Source organism: Bubalus kerabau, chromosome X (assembly GCF_029407905.1).
Source record: "Bubalus kerabau isolate K-KA32 ecotype Philippines breed swamp buffalo chromosome X, PCC_UOA_SB_1v2, whole genome shotgun sequence".
NCBI classification, from domain to species: domain Eukaryota; kingdom Metazoa; phylum Chordata; class Mammalia; order Artiodactyla; family Bovidae; genus Bubalus; species Bubalus kerabau.
In genome coordinates, this window is record NC_073647.1 from 52,521,649 (window position 1) to 52,542,438 (window position 20,790).

At 35.6% G+C, this 20,790-nt stretch overlaps 1 protein-coding gene across 4 annotated transcripts in view; it reads left to right on the top strand.

Annotated features, from left to right (window-relative positions):
* The window catches only part of PCDH11X (protocadherin 11 X-linked), a 758,129-nt gene that overhangs the window by 130,558 nt on the left and 606,781 nt on the right, over positions 1 to 20,790 (top strand). For 3 of the 4 annotated variants that reach the window (XM_055564753.1, XM_055564752.1, XM_055564754.1), the window contains exon 3: positions 2,834 to 5,317. In XM_055564753.1, coding sequence (XP_055420728.1) covers positions 2,834 to 5,317 — 2,484 coding nt within the window. Of the gene's footprint in view, positions 1 to 2,833; positions 5,318 to 8,960; positions 12,827 to 20,790 lie in introns of those variants that run through there. The other variant, XM_055564755.1, reaches the window with a different exon arrangement.

Consider the following 20,790-nt stretch of genomic DNA (forward strand, 5'->3'; position numbering starts at 1 on the left):
AAGATCTATAGGCCCCTTCCTATGTAGTTCGTAGTAACCACAGGGTTTTAATCTATGGCTTGTAGCTTCCAAGGCGTTTCCCTCTGTTATAGCTTCTTCTGTTTGCTGGTCTCTTCAGTGTCTGGTTTCCACCCTGACACAAAGGGGACGGTGGAGGACACTTTTTTTTTTTTTTTTTTTTTTTTAGGCTCACTTATTCAGCCGCACTGTGGGGAGGGAGGGAGGGATGCTGCAAACAGATAACACTGGCATGCGCTCGCAGTGCCTCAGCCACACTGGGTCAGACCCCGCTCACGGCGCGTGTATCCTCCCTGCCCACACTGCTCAGGCTCTAGGTTGTTCCACCGGGAACTATCAGAGGCCGGCCCTGGGCTGAGCTCTCAGGTCCAAGCCGCTCAGGTTCAGGCATTCGGGTAGTCCTCAGAGGCGCAGACTCGGTTGGGCCTGTGTTTTGTGCTCTTCCCAGGTCCGAGCAGCTCAGGTGATGAGGTGTTTGGCGAGCGCCAATGCTGCGACTTATCGCCTCCCCGCCACTCGGTTATCTGGGTGTAAAACCGGCGCACCTTCTCAGGCAGATGTTGACCGTCCAGACCCCCAAGAAGTTTTAGTTAGCAAAGAAGCCTGCTTACAGTTTTATAGATAGTGTCTCTCTGGGGCTGCGATTGCCCCCTTCTGGCTCTGGCTGCCTGTCACCGGAGGGGGAAGGTCTGCAGCCGGCTATCTCTGTTCAGTCCTTTGTTCTGTGCGTGGGCCTGGGGGTGTCTTAGGTTAGGGCTGGCTTTTCGCGTGGAAGATATCCCACAGTCTGGTTTGCTAGCCCAAATTATTTCGCTCAGATAGTGCTCAGGACTTTCGGGCCTGATTCTTACTCTAAGGGACGCAGCCCGCACTGCACTTCCCTGCCCAGCCCCCGCTTGCTAAAGCCATGTGCAGGCATCTGCGCTGCTTCTCCGCTGGGGGAGTTATCGTAGGGCTTGCAATCTGCGATTTTTAATTGTTTATTTTTTTTTTTTCTCCCTTTTATGTTGCCCTCTGTGCTTCCAAAGCTCGGCACAGATTCGGCAGTGAGAGGGTTTCCTGGTGTTTGGAAACTTCTCTCTTTTTAAGACTCCCTTCCCGGGACTGAACTCCATCCCTCCCTCTTTTGTCTCTTTTTTTGTCTTTTATATTTTTTCCTACCTCCTTTCGAAGAGTTGGGTTGCTTTTCTGGGTGCCTGATGTCCTCTGCTGGCAATCAGAAGTTGTTTTGTGGAATTTACTCGACGTTTAAATGCTCTTTTGATGAATTTGTGGGGGAGAAAGTGTTCTCCCTGTCCAACTCCTCCGCCATCTTGGCTCCTCCCCCCCATAGTGATGCTTTCTAAGGCCCACTTGACTTCACATTCCAGGATGTCTGGCTCTAGGTCAGTGATCACACCATCTTCTGTGTATTCTTGCCACCTCTTCTTAATATCTTCTGCTTCTGTTAGGTCCGTACCATTTCTGCCCTTTATTGAGCCCATCTTTGCATGAAATGTTCCCTTGGTATCTCTCATTTACTTGAAGAGATCTCTAGTCTTTCCCATTCTGTTGTTTTAATCTATTTCTTTGCACTGATCACTGAGGAAGGTTTCCTTATCTCTTCTTGCTATTATTTAGAACTCTGCATTCAGATGCTTATATCTTTCCTTTTCTCCTTTGCTTTTCACTTCTCTTCTTTTCACAGCTATTTGTAAGTCCTCCCCAGACAGCCATTTTGCTTTTTTGCATTTCTTTTCCATGGGGATGGTCTTGATCCCTGTCTCGTGTACAGTGTCACAAACCTCAGTCCATAGTTCATCAGGCACTCTATCTATCAGATCTAGGCCCTTAAACCTATTTCTCACTTCCACTGTATAATCATAAGGGATTTGATTTAGGTCATATCTGAATGGTCTAGGGTTTTCCTTACTTTCTTCAATTTATGTCTGAATTTGGCAATAAGGAGTTCATGATCTGAGCCACAGTCAGCTCCTGGTTTTGTTTTCGTTGACTGTAGGTTCAGTCTATTGTGCCTGCTAATTTAAAACAACAACAACTACAACAAGAATTTAAATAACATTGTGCTTTTAATCTCTAAGATGCTTTTTTTTTTTTTTTTTTTTTTTTGCCACCCCATATTTGCAGCATCTTAGTTCCCTGACCATGGCTTGAACCTGGACCCTGGTATTAAAAGTGCCATGTCATAACCACTGGATCACCAGGGAATTCCCGAAAATTCATTTTAACACCTTTTTCTATAGGAGAAAAAAAGGGAAAGTTTGTGTTCTTTACACAAAGTTTTATTCTTATCAGAATTTGCATATTTTCTCCCTTTGCCAAAGGTTTTAGCTATATTTGTTAGACGTTGTATATGCACTTTTGTGTTGGTTATTTTATACTTAATTGTTACTTTTGGAAGTGAAAAGTGCCCTAAACAGCTGAAATCTACAGTAAGATATTTTAATTCATTTGAAGTAACCATGGTTAATTCACTTATAATTTCATTTTCCATGTGAAATGGTGATAATTCTTTTTAAATTCTACATTATTCTTCTTTTTGAAATCATTAGTAATTCAAAAAATTAGTTACACTTATCACTGTAAAATGCTGTAACCTGAGAACATCTTCTAGAACAATTCAAATTTCACAAGTGTTTGGAGATGTTAAGCACCTTGTTTGTGGTGACACTATTATAGACAAATTTGGGACTTAGAACCCAAGTCTCTGGCATTTATTTCTGAGTTGATCCTATGTCATGTGGCTTCAAGTAATTGAAAACCAGTCTCATTAAATAATAACATAAGCTAAAATGTTTCATTCTTTGTTTTTCAGGGTCAAAATATTTTTGGGCTTGATATCATTGAAACCCCAGAAGGAGAAAAGATGCCGCAACTAATAGTTCAAAAGGAGTTAGATAGGGAAGAGAAAGATACATATGTAATGAAAGTAAAGGTTGAAGATGGTGGCTTTCCTCAAAGATCCAGTACTGCTATTTTGCAAGTCAGTGTTGCTGATACAAATGACAACCATCCAGTTTTTAAGGAGGATGAGATTGAAGTCAGTATACCAGAAAATGCTCCTGTAGGTTCTTCAGTAACACAGCTCCATGCCACAGATGCTGATATAGGTGAAAATGCCAGGATTCATTTCTATTTCAGCAATCTTGTCTCCAGCATGGCCAAGAGGCTATTTTACCTCAACTCTACCACTGGACTTATCACAGTAAAAGAACCACTGGATAGGGAGGAATCTCCAAACCACAAGTTACTGGTTTTGGCAAGTGATGGTGGATTGATGCCAACAAGAGCAATGGTGCTAGTAAATGTTACTGATGTCAATGATAATGTCCCATTGATTGACATAAGATACATCATTAATCCAATCAATGGCACTGTGGTTCTTTCAGAAAATGCTCCTCTCAACACCAAAATTGCTCTCATAACTGTGACAGATAAGGATGCTGACCATAATGGTAGGGTGACATGCTTTACAGATCATGAAGTCCCTTTCAGATTAAGGCCAGTGTTCAGTAATCAGTTCCTCCTAGAGACTGCTGCATATCTTGACTATGAGTCCACAAGAGAATATGCAATTAAATTACTGGCCTCAGATGCTGGCAAACCTCCTTTGAATCAATCATCCATGCTCCTCATCAAATTAAAAGATGAAAACGACAATGCTCCAGTTTTCACTCAGCCTTTCATAAGTCTTTCTGTTCCTGAGAATAACTCTCCTGGCACCCAGTTGACAAAAATAAGTGCAACAGATGCAGACACTGGGCGTAATGCTGAGATACATTACCTGCTAGGCATTGATGCTCCATCTGAATTCAACCTGGATCATCGTACAGGCATTCTGACTGCAGTGAAGAAATTGGATAGAGAAAAACAGGAAAAATACTCATTCACAGTTCTGGCAAAAGATAATGGGATGCCATCTTTAATAACCAATGCCACAGTCTTAGTGACTGTTCTTGATCAGAATGACAACAGTCCAATTTTCACTCACAATGAGTACAACTTCTATGTCCCAGAAAACCTTCCAAGACATGGCACAGTAGGACTAATCACTGTAACTGATCCTGATTATGGAGAAAATTCTGCAGTAACTCTCTCCATTTTAGATGCAAATGATGACTTCACAATTGATCCACAGAGTGGTGTCATCCAACCGAATATTTCATTTGATAGAGAAAAACAAGAATCTTATACTTTCAATGTAAAGGCTGAGGATGGTGGTAGGGTATCACATTCTTCAACTGCCAAAGTCACTATAAATGTGGTCGATGTCAATGACAATAAACCAGTTTTTGTTGTCCCTCCTTCCAACTACTCCTTTGAATTGGTTTCACCATCTGCTAATCCAGGCACAGTGATCTTCACGGTAGTTGCTATTGACAGTGACACTGGCATGAATGCAGAGCTTCGTTACAGCATTGTAGGAGGAAACACAAAAGGTCTGTTTATGATTGACCAAACAACAGGCAACATTACACTGAAGGAGAAATGTGTCCTTGCAGATCTTGGTTTACACAAACTGATAGTCAAAGCCAAGGATTTAGGGCAACCTGATTCTCTCTTCAGTGTCATAAATGTTAATCTATTTGTTAATGAGTCGATGACCAATGCTACACTAATTTATGAATTGATGCGCAAAAACATTGAAATACCAGTGACCCAAAATGTTGAGACAACTCATACATCCTCACCATCAAGTGACTATGTCAAGATCATGGTTGCCATTGTTGCTGGCACCATAACTGTCATTCTTGTTATTTTCATCACTGCTGTAGTAAGATGCCGCCAATCACCACACCTTAAGGCTTCTCAGAAAAACAAGCAGAATTCTGAATGGGTTACTCCAAACCCTGAAAACAGGCAGATGATGATGATGAAGAAAAAGAAGAAGCATACCCCTAAGACCTTACGGCTTAACTTTGTCACTATTGAAGAAGCTAAGGCAGACAATGCTGACAATGATAGAAACACCGTCACACTAGACCTTCCCATTGAATTGGAAGAGCAAACTATGGGCAAGTACAACTGGGGCACTACACCTACTACTTTCAAGCCTGACAGCCCTGATTTGGCCCAGCACTACAAATCTGCCTCTCCACAGCCTGCTTTCCAGATCCAGCCAGAAACTCCCCTAAATTTAAAGCACCACATCATCCAGGAACTGCCTCTTGATAACACCTTTGTGGGCTGTGATTCCATCTCCAAGTGTTCCTCCAGCAGTTCTGATCCCTACAGCATTTCTGAGTGCAGCTATCCAGTGACAAATTTCAAGACCCCTGTGTCTGTACACACCAGACTGGTAGGTAATCAAAGTTTCTCACTAACCTTTCTAACTTTATTTTTCAAAATTATTTTCAGTTGAAGTAGGGCTTTACAGAATCTACTGACTCAATGGGGGATCAAAACAATCATATTTTTCAGAATTATCCAAATAGGTATATGGATTTATTTAAGTTTGATGGAAAATCAAAACAAAATGACTCCTAATTATAGGAAAATTGGGTGAGGAATGATGATTATAATAGGGGCAGTGTTGTCTGTAGATGGCACTATGACACTTCCTGTTAGAGAAGAAGTGAAGTGAAGTGAAGTCACTCAGTCGTGTCTGACTCTTTGTAACCCCATGGACTGTAGCCTACCAGGTTTCTCAGTCCATGGGATTTTCCAGGCAAGGGTACTGGAGTGGGTTGCCATTTCCTTCTCCAATATACTGGAAAAACTCCAAAATTTTTGGAGGTCATGACACCGTCCTTAGTACAGTTGTGTGCATGAGGACGAGAACAGCCCGGGCTGCATATATCACAATAATACCTTTTGGAATTTGATAAGCAGATCTTAATGGTACTGAGACTGCCAGCTTCAGTTGGTAAAATCTATCTACCCAAGATAGTCGAATAGCATCAAGATATCCTCCCCACTCACCATGCTCCCTAGCCCCCACAATGAAAAGGGAGTATAATGTTCAGATTAGGAACTCACCATTATTTTGGTTTATACATCTGTATTGACACAATGTAGCAGGAATGAAATTAGGAAAATGAAGTCATGCTAGTCTCATGTTCAGTCAAGAGAATGAAATATATATGAAATCTCTACTCTAGATATTCATTTGAGTATTTGCATATTCATGCAAGGTATTGAGACCTTCAAGAGACATTCTTAAGAGATAATGACTTTTGGAAAATGAAATATGATTGCTTTCTCTAATTGGCCTGAAGGAAAATATGAGCATATTAAGACCCAAGGCATCTGCGTACAGTAATTTAAAATCCAATGAATTATGAAAACAAGAGCTTATACAGTCTTCTTATCGGTATTTCATGGAGAAATGAATAAAAATGTATCTAGAAATCCACAACTAAATTAAATAATTTAAGTATGATTGTTTCCTTAATAAAGTTATATGATGGAATTTATCTACATTTTTTTTTCTCGCAAAATCATGCCATATGTTGACTTTGTTTGTGTTACTCTTAAGAAGGTCTTCATCTCAATTTCAATGAATAAAAGCTTGTAAAAACTTAGTTAGGCTTAATAAAATGTAGTAATATGAAAGTCAGAATAAGTTTCTTCTCACCAAAGTTAGAGATATTAAAGAAATCTACCAGGATTCCAAATAGCAATGAAAATGATTTATGATTAGGAAATGTCTTAAGAATCGAAGTCACTCAAGGATCAATGCATAGTTAAATAATACAATGTTAGCCTTTCTCAATCACTGAGCAAAATTAAGAAACTAATTTAGTTGTGCATTCATTTTTGTTACAATAATTTCATAATTATGTTATTGTAAATGGTAAAATAGAACCCTACTCTCTATGGAGTTTTTTATATGCTTTGAATGAGTTTACAGGGCAGTGGTTATTTCTACAGTTCACATGAGCCCCATGTTTTCTACCAAGGTGGATCTTAAATGGGTGGCAAACATAACAGATGCCTAACATTTCATCATGGTGGGTTTTTATTTATATGTAACCATTAAAAAGTGTGATCTCATTTCCTATTTCTCATTGCTATCATTCTGTTTTTGGAAACATTTCTCAACAAAAAAGTATTTTTTATGACTAGCACTTTATGTGTTTTGTGTAGCCTAATAGCACTTTTCCCGGGGGTAAATTTGTGATTCACTTTAAAACCTACAATGAGTAGGGTTTGTGAATTACTTTCACAGAGCATCATTTTTAATAGATTGGCTTGTAAAGTTTGTTAAAAGAGAAAATTCTGGTTTCAACTGTTTTCAAAAGCATGGAGATGTTTAAGAGCTAGACTTATTTTACATGAAGACAAGAACATACAGTAAGCAAACCATAGATGGTTTTCCAAATATCTTCTGCTTCTTTTAAACTATTTTCTAATCCTGAGAAAGTCAATACAATTAATAACTTTTATTCATACATTTTATTTTATTTAGCAAAGGAATCTTTTCCTAAACATAGGATAATAATTTCACAGGACAGGCAAAATAAGGAAAGTAGATGCTAATGAGAATAAAATCTTGGTTATCATTTGGTTTTAATTAGCTAAAAGGACTATCTTAGAATCAATGTGCTCTCAGATGAAATTCTACTTTTTCAGATCTTAAGAAATAGGTAAATTATATATTTTATGTCATTGGTTGACAGATGTTTCAGATTAATTACTAAATATCTTCTGGACATGAATTGGTGAACTTAGGGAGACTAATGTGATACTAAAAATAATTTGAATCCTTGTATTTTTTGCAACATTTGCAATGTTCTTCGCCCTTTCTATATACACTTCATTTTCTGATTAATGCCAAGAAGAGTCATTTATATTCACTGATGTTGCAGAATGCTGAATGCTCACTGAGCACTGAAAAAGAACTCATGTATTTATAAAATTCAAATACAGTAGATGTCTTCTTTTCAAAAAAACATCATACAAAATGGGGAAAACTGTCAGCCAATAAAATAAAAATGTATTGTTCCTTAAGGAAATTCTGACAGTGGAATAAAATATTAGTGTTATCAGAAGGCAGAATTAAATCCAATTGTCTTTAAACAAAGTGAGAAATACACTTTTCAAAGGAGGCTTTAGGGTGATATTTACATTTAGTTCACTCTTCATCTGAATAGAAATATGAGTGAAGAAATTAATTGGTTCTAGGAGGCAGTAAGATATAAGTGGATTTATTAAAATTTTCATGTTTTAAAAAGAGAATCAAGTATTTTCCATATTTTTTTTCTCTGACATTTGTGTTTTGAAAAATATGGAACATTCATTAGATAGAAGTATATCTATTGCATGAAATGATTTATACCTGGGTTTAATGGTATAAACCCAGATTTAATGGTATAAACCCAGCAAAGATACTCCTCTTTGATATAAATTTTTACAAGTATTCTGGATGACATTTCTGTATATATTGTAGTAGAAATTAAAAACAAGACTTTTGAAAGATGATCTTACAGTTTGTTTTTTATTTCCATCTTTCAGAGTAAGCAGATAGGGTTTGCTTGGTGTGACTCTGGGAAAACAGTATGAATAATCATTTTAGAATCAATTTTGATACTTGTATAAAAGAGATACAATGCCAAAAAGAAGCCTTGCTTAACACAGTTCTCCCATTAAAATATTGTGAAGAAAATATATTTGGAAAATAGGAAAAAATGAATTTATTATCTTGAAATGGCCTTCTGTGTACAAGTCACTGTCTTAGCCATGTATTTAAGATACTTCATTTCAAAAAGAAACAATTCATGGTTACATGAATGTAGGTATTATAAATGGATTTGAAATGTAAGAGGAGTCTGAATTAGCTTGGAATAAGATTGGTATTCACCACTGTTAAATTCCATAACCTTGATCTTGTGTATCTGTATTTTAGCAATATGAACTTTAGCCACATAGCATGATTGGCAACTAAGACTTCCAGAACACAGCCACCTGATTTTGATATCATGTTATTTTTCTTGTCCTAGACTGATTCCAGGACATCAACTATTGAAATCTACAGTGAGATATAACTTTCTAGGAACAACATAATTCCATTCCCCTTCCAAAAAAATCTATGATTTGTGATTTCAAAATTTGGCTAAGATCATTAATCTTGTAGTCTGGATTTCCCACTATAAAGGCAAGCAAAACAAAAACCACATTAAAGATTATGCCCCACTGAACCTCATATTATTTTGGCTATAATTTGCAATCAAAATTTTAAATTTGTGGAAAAAATAGTGCAGTGTGATAAAAAAAAGTTTTATCATGCTGTTTCTCCATTTGCTTGCTCTGAATGTCAACAATTGTGATGTAATATAATGTGCCTTGATGTACAAACTGATGATTAATATATCAATCATGAAACATGGAATTACTTGCCTGGTTCTATTGCTGAAGATTTTAAACATCATTTCCAGGAGTTTGGAAGTGAAGCTGAATTATCCAAGCTACACTCTGAAAGGTATCCAGGGAAAGAGATTGTCTTTAATACTCCAAACAGCAACAAGCAAAAACACTCTAGTTGATTTTTTGAAAAATATTCACTAATACAGTGTTGTTGAGAAAATAAGTATAAATATCCATCTCTCTGCTTAAAAGTTAGATTATATAAACAAATTTTAATAGGTTTTTATGTTGACTATAATCATGTTGTTTCACTACTTTATTCATTAAAAATTTATTTTTGCTGTAATTATGTTTCTTTTTCTATAAATACTGAAAAATAAGTTTGTTTGTTTGTTTTCTATTTTTACCTCTCAAGAATGTCAGTTCTTTATACTCCCTGACATTTTGTAAAAAACATGCTGGTATTTCTTATGTAATGAAACATAATTCCCGTCATATGAGAGTAGAGACAAGGATTTAAATACCATATTTTGAAAGATTTTAAACTTAATTTTGAAACTACAAAGGAAAATATACAACACTATAGTCACAGCTAGATAGATCTGCATTATTTCTCTGGCATTAATTTTCTGAATACATTCCATTGCTTTGAGTAATTTGCCTTTAAACATATTCTCCACAATATGTTGATCAACCAATTTCCTATACAAATGACTGAATGCTTCAAACTGGGTGTACATATTTACTGAGGAAGGAATGATGTGTCTCAATTTTATATTGTATTTTTTAAGCTGCTTATGATTTACTAACCATACTAATAAAAGTTAAAGAAACACACGATTTTGTGTGACAAAAAGGGAGTATAAAGGACCCTTAAAATTATTACATAACAGATGTTTCCTGGCTTCTCATTCAAATGCTTCATTGTGTATCATCTTACCTTGCAAAGTGAGAATAGAATTTGGTCTATCATGTATGTACATTAAATTAGTGAAGTATTTGAAGTGTTCTTTGGTGTAAAGGTATTTACAAGTGGTTTATGTTTTATTTAGCATTTAAAATTAGTGTAATTCTTATATATCTGACATATAGGCAGTATTTTTTTTTAAGATTTCTGTTAAAAGTTAGCATTTGCATTTACTCAGTACAAATCTCTGGTACCTCCATTAATATCAAATTCCTTGAACATACTTGCTATTTGGTGTTTTAAATATAACTTAGTTAATGAAAAAGATTGTGATTGTAGCTCTTACTGGTAATGAGAAGTGTCACGTAAATTACAATATTGTATTGCAATACTTATAAACAACTATTGTAGAAAAATACTTAAAATTAAAATTTACCTTTGTGAAAGTTATTCATATAGAATAATCTTATAATTCCTCTCCCACTTCTTAAATTAAATATTTGAGTTTAATTCAAATCATTTCAAGGAATGTCAAAATTGAGCCAACTCATTATACCCTTAGAGTCAAGGCCCTGCAGGTACCAAGATGGTGTACTAAGAGTAGGAGTTTCCAAAATCCATAGCCTCAGTTTAATTGTAAGTAAAGTGATGAAACCCAAGAAAATGAATTAATACTTCACATGTCTCATGATCAACTACTGGGGCTTCATGACCATTTGTACATATAATTATTATAAAAGAGCATTTTAAATATTAGTTTCATGGACACATTCTGTGAACTAGAGAACACTTCATTTTTCTTCTACTTCTGTGAACATTTCCTTTATGACTGTAATAAGGAAAACTCCTAATTACTCCTTTGTATATATGAAGATGAAAATGTCTTGAAACAGTTATTTCAGTTCAGTTCAGTCGCTCAGTCGTGTCCCACTCTTTGCAACCCCATGAATCACAGCACGCCAGGCCTCCCTGTCCATCACCAATCTGATTTCAGTGTTGACCATCTGGTGATGTCCATGTGTAGAGTCTTCTCTTGTGTTATTGGAAGAGGGTGCTTGCTATGACCAGTGCATTTTCTTGACAAACCTCTATTAGTCTTTGCCCTGCTTCATTCTGTATTCCAAGGCCAAATTTGCCTGTTACTCCAGGTGTTTCTTAACTTCCTACTTTTCATTCCAGTCCCCTATAATGAAAAAGGACACCTTTTTTGGGTGTTAGTTCTAAAAGGTCTTGTAGGTCTTCATAGAACCATTCAATTTCAGCTTCTTCAGCATTACTGGTTGGGGCATAGGCTTGGATTACTGTGATACTGAATGGTTTGCCTTGGAAATGAACAGAGATCATTCTGTCGTTTTTGAGGTTGCATCCAAGTACTGCATTTCAATCTCTTTTGTTGACCATGATGGCTACTCCATTTCTTCTGAGGGATTCCTGCCTGCAGTAGTAGATATAATAGTCATCTGAGTTAAATTCACCCATTCTAGTCCATTTTAGTTCGCTGATTCCTAGAATGTTGACATTCACTCTTGCCATCTCTTGTTTGACCACTTCCAATTTGCCTTGGTTCAAGGACCTGACATTCCAGGTTCCTATGCAATATTGCTCTTTACAGCATCAGACCTTGCTTCTATCACCAGTCACATCCACAACTGGGTATTGTTTTTGCTTTGGCTCCATCCCTTCATTCTTTCTGGAGTTATTTCTCCACTGATATCCAGTAGCATATGGGGTGGAGAGGTCTGACAGAATGTGTTCCACTGGAGAAGGGAATGGCAAACCACTTCACTATTCTTGCCATGAGAATCCCATGAACAGTATGAAACAGTTATTTAGAATCCCTTAACAAAATTCCTCAATATTTGTTTGGGTGTCATCTTTGTAAAAGATGAAAATAGAAATTATTTTGAAAGCTGCTAGTGATCCCATCTCACATAATACTATTTCTGTGAGAAAAGAACTTCTGAAATGATGTCTTTCCTGCTCTTTGTGGCTAAATATTTACCCATATAAACTAATGATGATCGAGATTTAACAGTATTTAAAATTCGGCCATTGATGAAAATGGATCCTGCTTTTGATTATTAACTACCCTTGGTCTGTCCTTTGCTTATGCTTGAAGAAATAATATTACCCTTTGAGAACAGTATGGACATCACTGAATCTCATTTTTCACAACAGCCAGAGAGAACAAAAATATGTATTTTTCTAGTTGATTCCTTCTTTGTCAGTTGCTTTGCTGACACTTTTAATTTAATCATTGGTGTTCTTACATGTTTGCCTTACAAGATCTCAGATATTTCCCCATCAATTGTGCTGCAATTAATGGACTCCTAGAATATTCTCAATGAAGTGTCCTTGATGGTCTCTTTGGTTCATATTCTAGCCAGTGAATACAGAAAACTGAAGGAAACCAAATCTTAAGACTAGTCATCAAATAAACTTTTATGGACTATCTAATTGATTAACTAGAATATGCTGTATGATTTCACACCTGGAAGCACTCAAAGGACTATTACTTTCTTTTGATTAAAATCCACAGAACATAAACTGAAAAATAATATTGCTAAATGCAATTCCTCATTTTTCATTAAATATAAAAGTTTATTTTTACAAGTAGAATAGTTTTGCCATTATATATTTTTAAGTTACTTTTATTTTCGATGACTTAAATTGAAAATCTTATAAAAAATTTTCATTCTATCCATTCAGTTCAGTTCAGTCACTCAGTCGTGTCTGAATCTTTGTGACACCATGAATCACAGCACGAGAGGCCTCCCTGTCCATCACCAACTCCCGGAGTTCACTCAGACTCATGTGCATCGAGTCAGTGATGCCATTCAGCCATCTCATCCTCTGTCATCCCCCTCTCCTCCTACCCCCAATCCCACCCATCATCAAAGTCTTTTTCAATGGGTCAACACTTTGCATGAGGTGGCCAAAGTACTGGAGTTTCAGCTTTAGCATCATTCCTTCCAAAGAAATCCCAGAAAGCATCAATTCTTTGGCAGTCAGCTTTCTTCACAGTTCAACTCCCACATCCATACATGACCAAAGGAAAAACAATAGCCTTGACTAGATGGACCTTTGTTGGCAAAGTAATGTCTCTGCTTTTCAATATGCTATCTAGGTTGGTCATAACTTTCCTTCCAAGGAGTAAGCGTCTTTTCATTTCATGGCTGCAGTCACCATCTGCAGTGATTTTGGAGCCCAACAAAATAAAGTCTGACACTGTTTGCACTGTTTCCCCATCTATTTCCCATAAAGTGAGGGGACCAAATGCCATGATCTTCGTTTTCTGAATGTTGAGCTTTAAGCCAACTTTTTCACTCTCCTCTTTCACTTTCATCAAGAGGCTTTTTAGTTCCTCTTCACTTTCTGCCATAAGGGTGGTATCATCTGCATATCTGAGGTTATTAATATTTCTCCTGGCAATCTTGATTCCAGCTTGTGCTTCTTCCAGCCAAGCGCTTCTCATGATGTACTCTGCATATAAGTTAAATAAGCAGGGTGACAATATACAGCCTTGACATGCTCCTTTTCCTATTTGGAACCAGTCTGTTGTTGCATATCCAGTTCTAGCTGTTGCTTCCTGACCTGCATACAGGTTTCTCAAGAGGCAGGTCAGGTGGTCTGGTATTCCCATCGTTTTCAGGATTTTGCACAGTCTATTGTGATCCACACAGTCAAAGGCTTTGGCATAGTCAATAAAGCAGAAATAGATGTTTTTCTGGAACTCTCTTGCTTTTTCCATGATCCAGCAGATGTTGGAAATTTGATCTCTGGTTCCTCTGCCTTTTCTAAAACCAGCTTGAGCATCTGGAAGTTCACGGTTCATGTATTGCTGAAGTCTGGCTTGGAGAATTTTGAGCATTACTTTACTAGTGTGTGAGATGAGTGCAATTGTGCAGTAGTTTGAGCATTCTTTGGCATTGCCTTTCTTTGGGATTGGAATGAAAACTGACCTTTTCCAGTCCTGTGGCCACTGCTGAGTTTTCCAAATTTGTTGGCATATTGAGTGCAGCACTTTCACAGCATCATCTTTCAGGATTTGAAATAGCTCAACTGGAATGCCGTCACCTCCAGTAGCTTTGTTTGTAATGATGCTTTCTAAGGCCCACTTGACTTCACATTCCAGGATGTCTGGCTCTAGGTCAGTGATCACACCATCGTGATTATCTTGGTTGTGAAGATCTTTTTTGTAGAGTTCTTCTGTGTATTCTTGCCATCTCTTCTTAGTATCTTCTGCTTCTGTTAGGTCCATGCCATTTCTGTCCTTTATAGAGCCCATCTTTGCATGAAATGTTCCTTTGGTATCTCTAATTTTCTTGAAGAGATCTCTAGTCTTTCCCATTGTGTTGTTTTAGTCTATTTCTTTGCATTGATCGCTGAGGAAGGCTTCCTTATCTCTTCTCGCTATTCTTTGAAACTCTGCATTCACATGTTTATATCTTTCCTTTTCTCCTTTGCTTTTCACTTCTCTTCTTTTCAAAGCTATTTGTAAGTCCTCCCCAGACAGCCATTTTGCTTTTTTGCATTTCTTTTCCATGGGTATGGTTTTGATCCCTGTCTCGTGTACAATGTCACAAACCTCATTCCATAGTTCATCAGGCACTCTATCAGATCTAGTCCCTTAAGTCTATGTCTCACTTCCACCGTATAATCATAAGGGATTTGATTTTGGTCATACCTGAATGGTCTAGTGGTTTTCCCTACTTTCTTCAATTTAAGTCTGAATTTGGCAATAAGGAGTTCATGATCTGAGCCACAGTGAGCTCCTCATCTTGTTTTTGTTGACTGCATAGAGCTTCTCCATCTTTGGCTGCAAAGAATATAATCAATCTGATTTCGGTGTTAACCATCTGGTGATGTCCATGTGTAGAGTCTTCTCTTGTGTTGTTGGAAGAGGGTGTTTGCTATGACCAGTGCATTTTCTTGGCAAAACTCTGTTAGTTAATCTTTTATGTATAATTTTGTTTTCTCTGCTGAACATCCTGTTGACGTTGTCAATGAGGAAATTTACAGTTTAGAATAATTTTTAAGTTGAATTTAGATTCAATCAGTCATTATTTTGTACAATATTTGCTAATCTAATTTTAACACAAATTAATACTGCCTCACATTACAATTTTGTCACCTGCATTAGTCACAATTAATTAGATTTTGTAATTGTGCTTCTAGTTAGGTGTGATATGAAACTTCATCTCAACTGAAGTGCTTAGGACAAGCAGATTGTTGTAATCTTATATGAACTTGGGCAATACTCTGTAAATGTTTCCTGTAGGTGCTTTTGTGTAATAGGCATGTTTCTTAGATTTTCCTTAGTTTATGTACTTTAAATATTTAGATTTCTAGCATACCCAAAGGTCTCATGATATTATGGAGCTGTATGTGTTGTATGTAATTATTTTTCAAAAGAACTACTGTGCAGTGTGTTTTTTTCATGCATTATGGATGTTCATATTATAACACCTGTGGCCTTATATGGTATTTGAATTAGGAGCAGACTTTAAAATTGTAGCATAGTCATATGCCTTTATTTTTATTGGACATATAATACTTATTTGTTGTAGAAAAATTTAGTAAATCTTAGATATATCTTACATGAAGAATTTTTAAACTATTTGTTTTTATTTCAAGCTATTCCAGTAAGTTTTTTTTAATAATTCAGTTGGTAATTCTGTTTAAGCTTTAAAAGTGGTACACTTTAAAATTAAAGAAGTATTCTATTTTTTTTTCCTTTTTTTACATCCTGTTATTATTTTATTTTATTTTTTAACTTTACAGTATTATATTGGTTTTGCCATATATCAACATGAATCTGCCACAGGTATACACGTGTTCCCCATCCTGAACCCTCCTCCCTCCTCCCTCCCCCCTCCCCTTACCATCCTTCTGGGTGAGAGGGTGGGATGATTTGGGAGAATGGCACTGAAACATGTTCTTTTTTTATGATAAACTATACATGCAGGATTTTTTATAAATAGTGGTAATTTACTCAATTATTATGCATATTGTTTATTTTTATTGATGTATGATTAGACGTATTTATTAAATAGCAGAGTCTGACTAGTTGAAGATATAATAAAGAGGCATGCTTTATATCTCAACTGTGAGGCTAATCTCCCCTCGGTGAGAATATCAAGTCAATGAAAAAGCTTTTTCGATAAAAAGAATACCATCTAATTACCTTCCATAAGTTCCCTTAGAATGAACAACCAAGTTATATAATTATTTCCAAAAAATCTCATAACCAACTCTTGCCTTTTTCATATTCTAGATATTCTCAGTTAAAATTAACTGTCCCTTTATAAGTGATTAATTATATTTAATAATCTACACATACACTGTACTACCCAATTAGGAGTAAGTGTTTTTGTGAAGTAAAAAAAAGTCACATTCTATTTGGTTTCAGATAGTCAAATTGACATAATAATGAAAATGAAGTATCTCAATGGGTATTCTAGAAATACTTGCACTTTTATCCCTTGTCTTAGAGCCTTATATTTATTAATTACTCATTGATTTATTTCATAAAATGTTGTTCTCTTTGAAATACACTTTTAAAGCATTTTCATTGTTTTATCTTAATACTTGATAAAGCACATTAGATAGCAAAATAATGGTTTCATTAGATACTTAGAGAAATTTTGAATAATACCACTTTTACTCTATTTGGTTGTTGTTAGAAGTAAATGAATATACAATACTGGTGAAAAACTTTTTCAGAAATCCAATAATAAGCATTAAAATATATTTATTTGTCTTATTACATATCAGTTCTAACCTCAGTTTCAAAACCAATGCAGATCTTTATTACAATAATAATTTAAAACTAAACAAAATTGCTCATAAATGCTATCACCTTAAACAAAAAGTTTCTAGTAATACAAATATAGAGCTTAAATAGTTGTTCAGTATCACAGCCTTGAAGTAATTTAACACAACCTCACACATACACACAAGTCTCATATTCAAGCTGAGAAAAAAACACACAAAAATGAAATTGCATGGACTCTGGAAAACTAATTTATGAACTCTTAAATGAGATACTATCTTATTATTATTTTTTAATTTATCTTATTATTAATTTTATTTGATCATTCATTCAAAACTATGTATTGGGTGCCTTTCTTGTAGATAATTATATACATTATTTATGATGTTCAGATTGAATACTTACCTTTTTTTTTCACATAAATATAGTTATTCAAGAGAAGGTGCTGATTTCTCTTCCAGATAGGTATCATAGCTTTATCTATGTGTTGCCAAAATATCTGGAGCCAAAATGCAGTTTTTCATTGAACACGGGTATATTTTGTCTATCTGATAAAACTGTTTGACTCTATAAAGATCCAGACTTTAGTGCTACAAAATATTATTTTTTCCTTTTAAATAGGACAAAAAGGGACATGCTATATGAAGTTATCATTATATGAATCTAAAGAAATTGATAACATTTAACAACAAATTGATAACATTTAACATTTTATTTATTTTACTTCATTTAACATTTATCTAGAGCAATTGATAACATTTAACATTTTAAATAGGACAAAAAGTGACATGCTATATGAAGTTATCATTATCCAAATCTAGAGCAATTGATAACATTTAACAACAAAACTCTACACAGTGCTACAATTCTGTTTTATGTACATACATTTTAGTTGGTTCCAAGACTATACACACATTTATTTCAAAATGCATGCAAATTGTAGAAACGATGAGGTACATACAATGAAGTCTTTTTAGGTGTGGAACTTGAAAGAAAGTCATATCGAACTCTTAAAACTGAGAGACCTATTTGTGAGTCTAGAAGAAAGTTCATTTTAATTTGATGTTTATGTAATTCTAATACAGTGGGAATAAAATGGATTACTGTATGCATAATAAGTACACACGTTTGTGTTTATGTGTTTGTCAAATTTTTAGCAGAAAAAAAAGTAATATAAGCATAAAGACAGCTTGTTCAAAGATCATGCATCTACATTGGCAATGTTATTCTCTCTTCTTATAAACTCATGCCTCACTTCCAAACTTTAATTATCCTTTATCCCTTATATCATCCTACACAGCACCTTTTATTTAATAAAACTCCTGTCATATCCAGTGCATTTTGAATACATGCTTATGTGTTTTGTTTTTTTTTTACTTCCAAATTGCTTTGCCTCTATTGTAACTGTGATGCATCTCTTCATAAAGTTTCCTTGTTTTCTGAAGGCTCACAGATCCAGTAACATTAAATTATACATGAAAAATTAAACTTTTTCCTAAGTACCTATGCAGATTATACTTCTTTTGCACACACAAAAAAAGCTAAGATAAATTTGCCTTCAGTAATGGTCAACTTTTACTCGATTGGCATAACTAAAATATATACCAAACAATTAAAATAATCATCTTTATTTGAATTAACACCTTATTTACTTTTAATATCTCTGAGACAAAAAAAAAAGACATAAATGACTCAGTGCTCTATACAATGTCATATTTTCAGTTTCATAAATCTGCCACTTTATGGGTTTATATAGGCTAAGATATGGATTTGCCATAATCATATACATGCATACATAATTATTTATGAATGTGTATACACACATATACTTTATAAACAGCTCAGTGCAGACTATTAATTGACATACATTTTGGAAATATCTGTGAGAATAGGTTCAGTTTTTAGACTGGGTAATGTGTGTAATTATCATTTCTGCTTTTGAATGGAGTTAGTATTAAGAACCAGAGAAGGCAATGGCACCCCACTCCAGTACTCTTGCCTGGAAAATCCCATGGATGGAGGAGCCTGGAAGGCTGCAGTCCATGGGGTCACTGAGGGTTGGACACAACTGAGCGACTTCACTTTCACTTTTCACTTTCATGCATTGGAGAAGGAAATGGCAACCCACTCCAGTGTTCTTGCCTGGAGAATCCCAGGGACGGGGAAGCCTGATGGGCTGCCGTCTCTGGGGTCACACAGAGTCGGACACGACTGAAGCGACTTAGCAGCAGCAGCAGCAGTATTAAGAACTGGAGAAGGCGATGGCACCCAACTCCAGTACTCTTGCCTGGAAAATCCCATGGACGGAGGATCCTGGTGGGCTGCAGTCCATGGGGTTGCAACTTCACTTTCACTTTTCACTTTTATGCATTGGAGAAGGAAATGGCAACCCATTCCAGTGTTCTTGCCTGGAGAATCCCAGGGATGGGGGAGCCTGATGGGCTGCAATCTATGGGGTTGCAGAGTCAGACACGACTGAAGTGACTTAGCAGCAGCAGCAGCAGCAGTATTAAGAACTACCATTGTAGACAGGCTGTGTAAAGTAACATTAAAATTGTGAGGATTAAAAGTACAAGAGCCATCGTAAACAGTCATTCTTAAAATTTTGTTTTGGCTTTGTTATTTGTAGCTGTAGGTTTTAAAAAGGAATAAACAGGTTTTTGTGTAAATATGTTGGAATGACTATTATAGAGCATCTTTAAACTGGAATACATGTAATTACTAACACTGGTTGTATTTGATGTATTTTTCAGTGCATAAAGTATGTGCAAATCTATATAAGTGAAATACCTATAAATAAAGTTGTTTCTGCATTGCAATAACATATCTTTTGATATTTTTTGAAGTGTTTGTTGTCAGTAGGGTCTACCAATTTCATTAACATCATCAGGGATCATAAAATAATTTTTAGTACATTAATATCTTGCAGTTTGTTGTTATAACTCATTATCTGTGTTGTGTTAACTAGAACTCTCTATATTGGCATCCCTGGTCACTAATATTGTGAGATAACTGATTCAAAGCAGTGAAGTAGATTGAAGTGACTCATATTCAACTGAAATTTTAGTTTTGTGCATTTTATTGTACTCAAATTCTTTGAACATTGTTAATATGATACCATTTACTAAACTACTGTTTTTCTTAGAACATGCTACACATAATGGAGTTTACAACAAGCTCAAATGAGATTAATTAAATATTTCTCAAGCTTCTACTATGAGCAAAGAAATGTAGAGAATGATAGTGGTTATGGTGAGGGATGGGGTTTTAAGGGGTAGATATGTGGAACAGTCAAGGTTATCTCTTGTTTTTTATTAGTGTAAAAAGTCTTTTGCCCAGCAAGTTTAATGGAATCTATGTTAAAAAAAAAATTTCAGTTTTTCTGGTGCAGAAAATCCCTGAATATACAGTTTTTTTTAAGAAAAAAATTAAAATGTTTTATTGTAATAATTAGAAGGGTGTGTGTGTGTCTGTGTGTATCACTAGTAGAGTATCTTACGTGCATTAGTTGTTCATTTCAAATTCCTTGAAATTGGAAGTGAGCAAGCATATTTACTTAACCCATTTCAGGAAGAATCGTAAAGTCATCAACAGTTTTTAGAGTCACACCCAAATAGCAACCACATATTGTTGATCTTGCCTCTAAAATACCTTGGATATTTTAAAAACCCTTCCACTTACTTATTCAGGTTTTCATCAAGAGTTACTGGTTCCACTACTAATAGTTTGGCCTGCTTCCTACTTTCATTGGTCCAAGTTATTTTTTACCCTGTACCCAAAACAC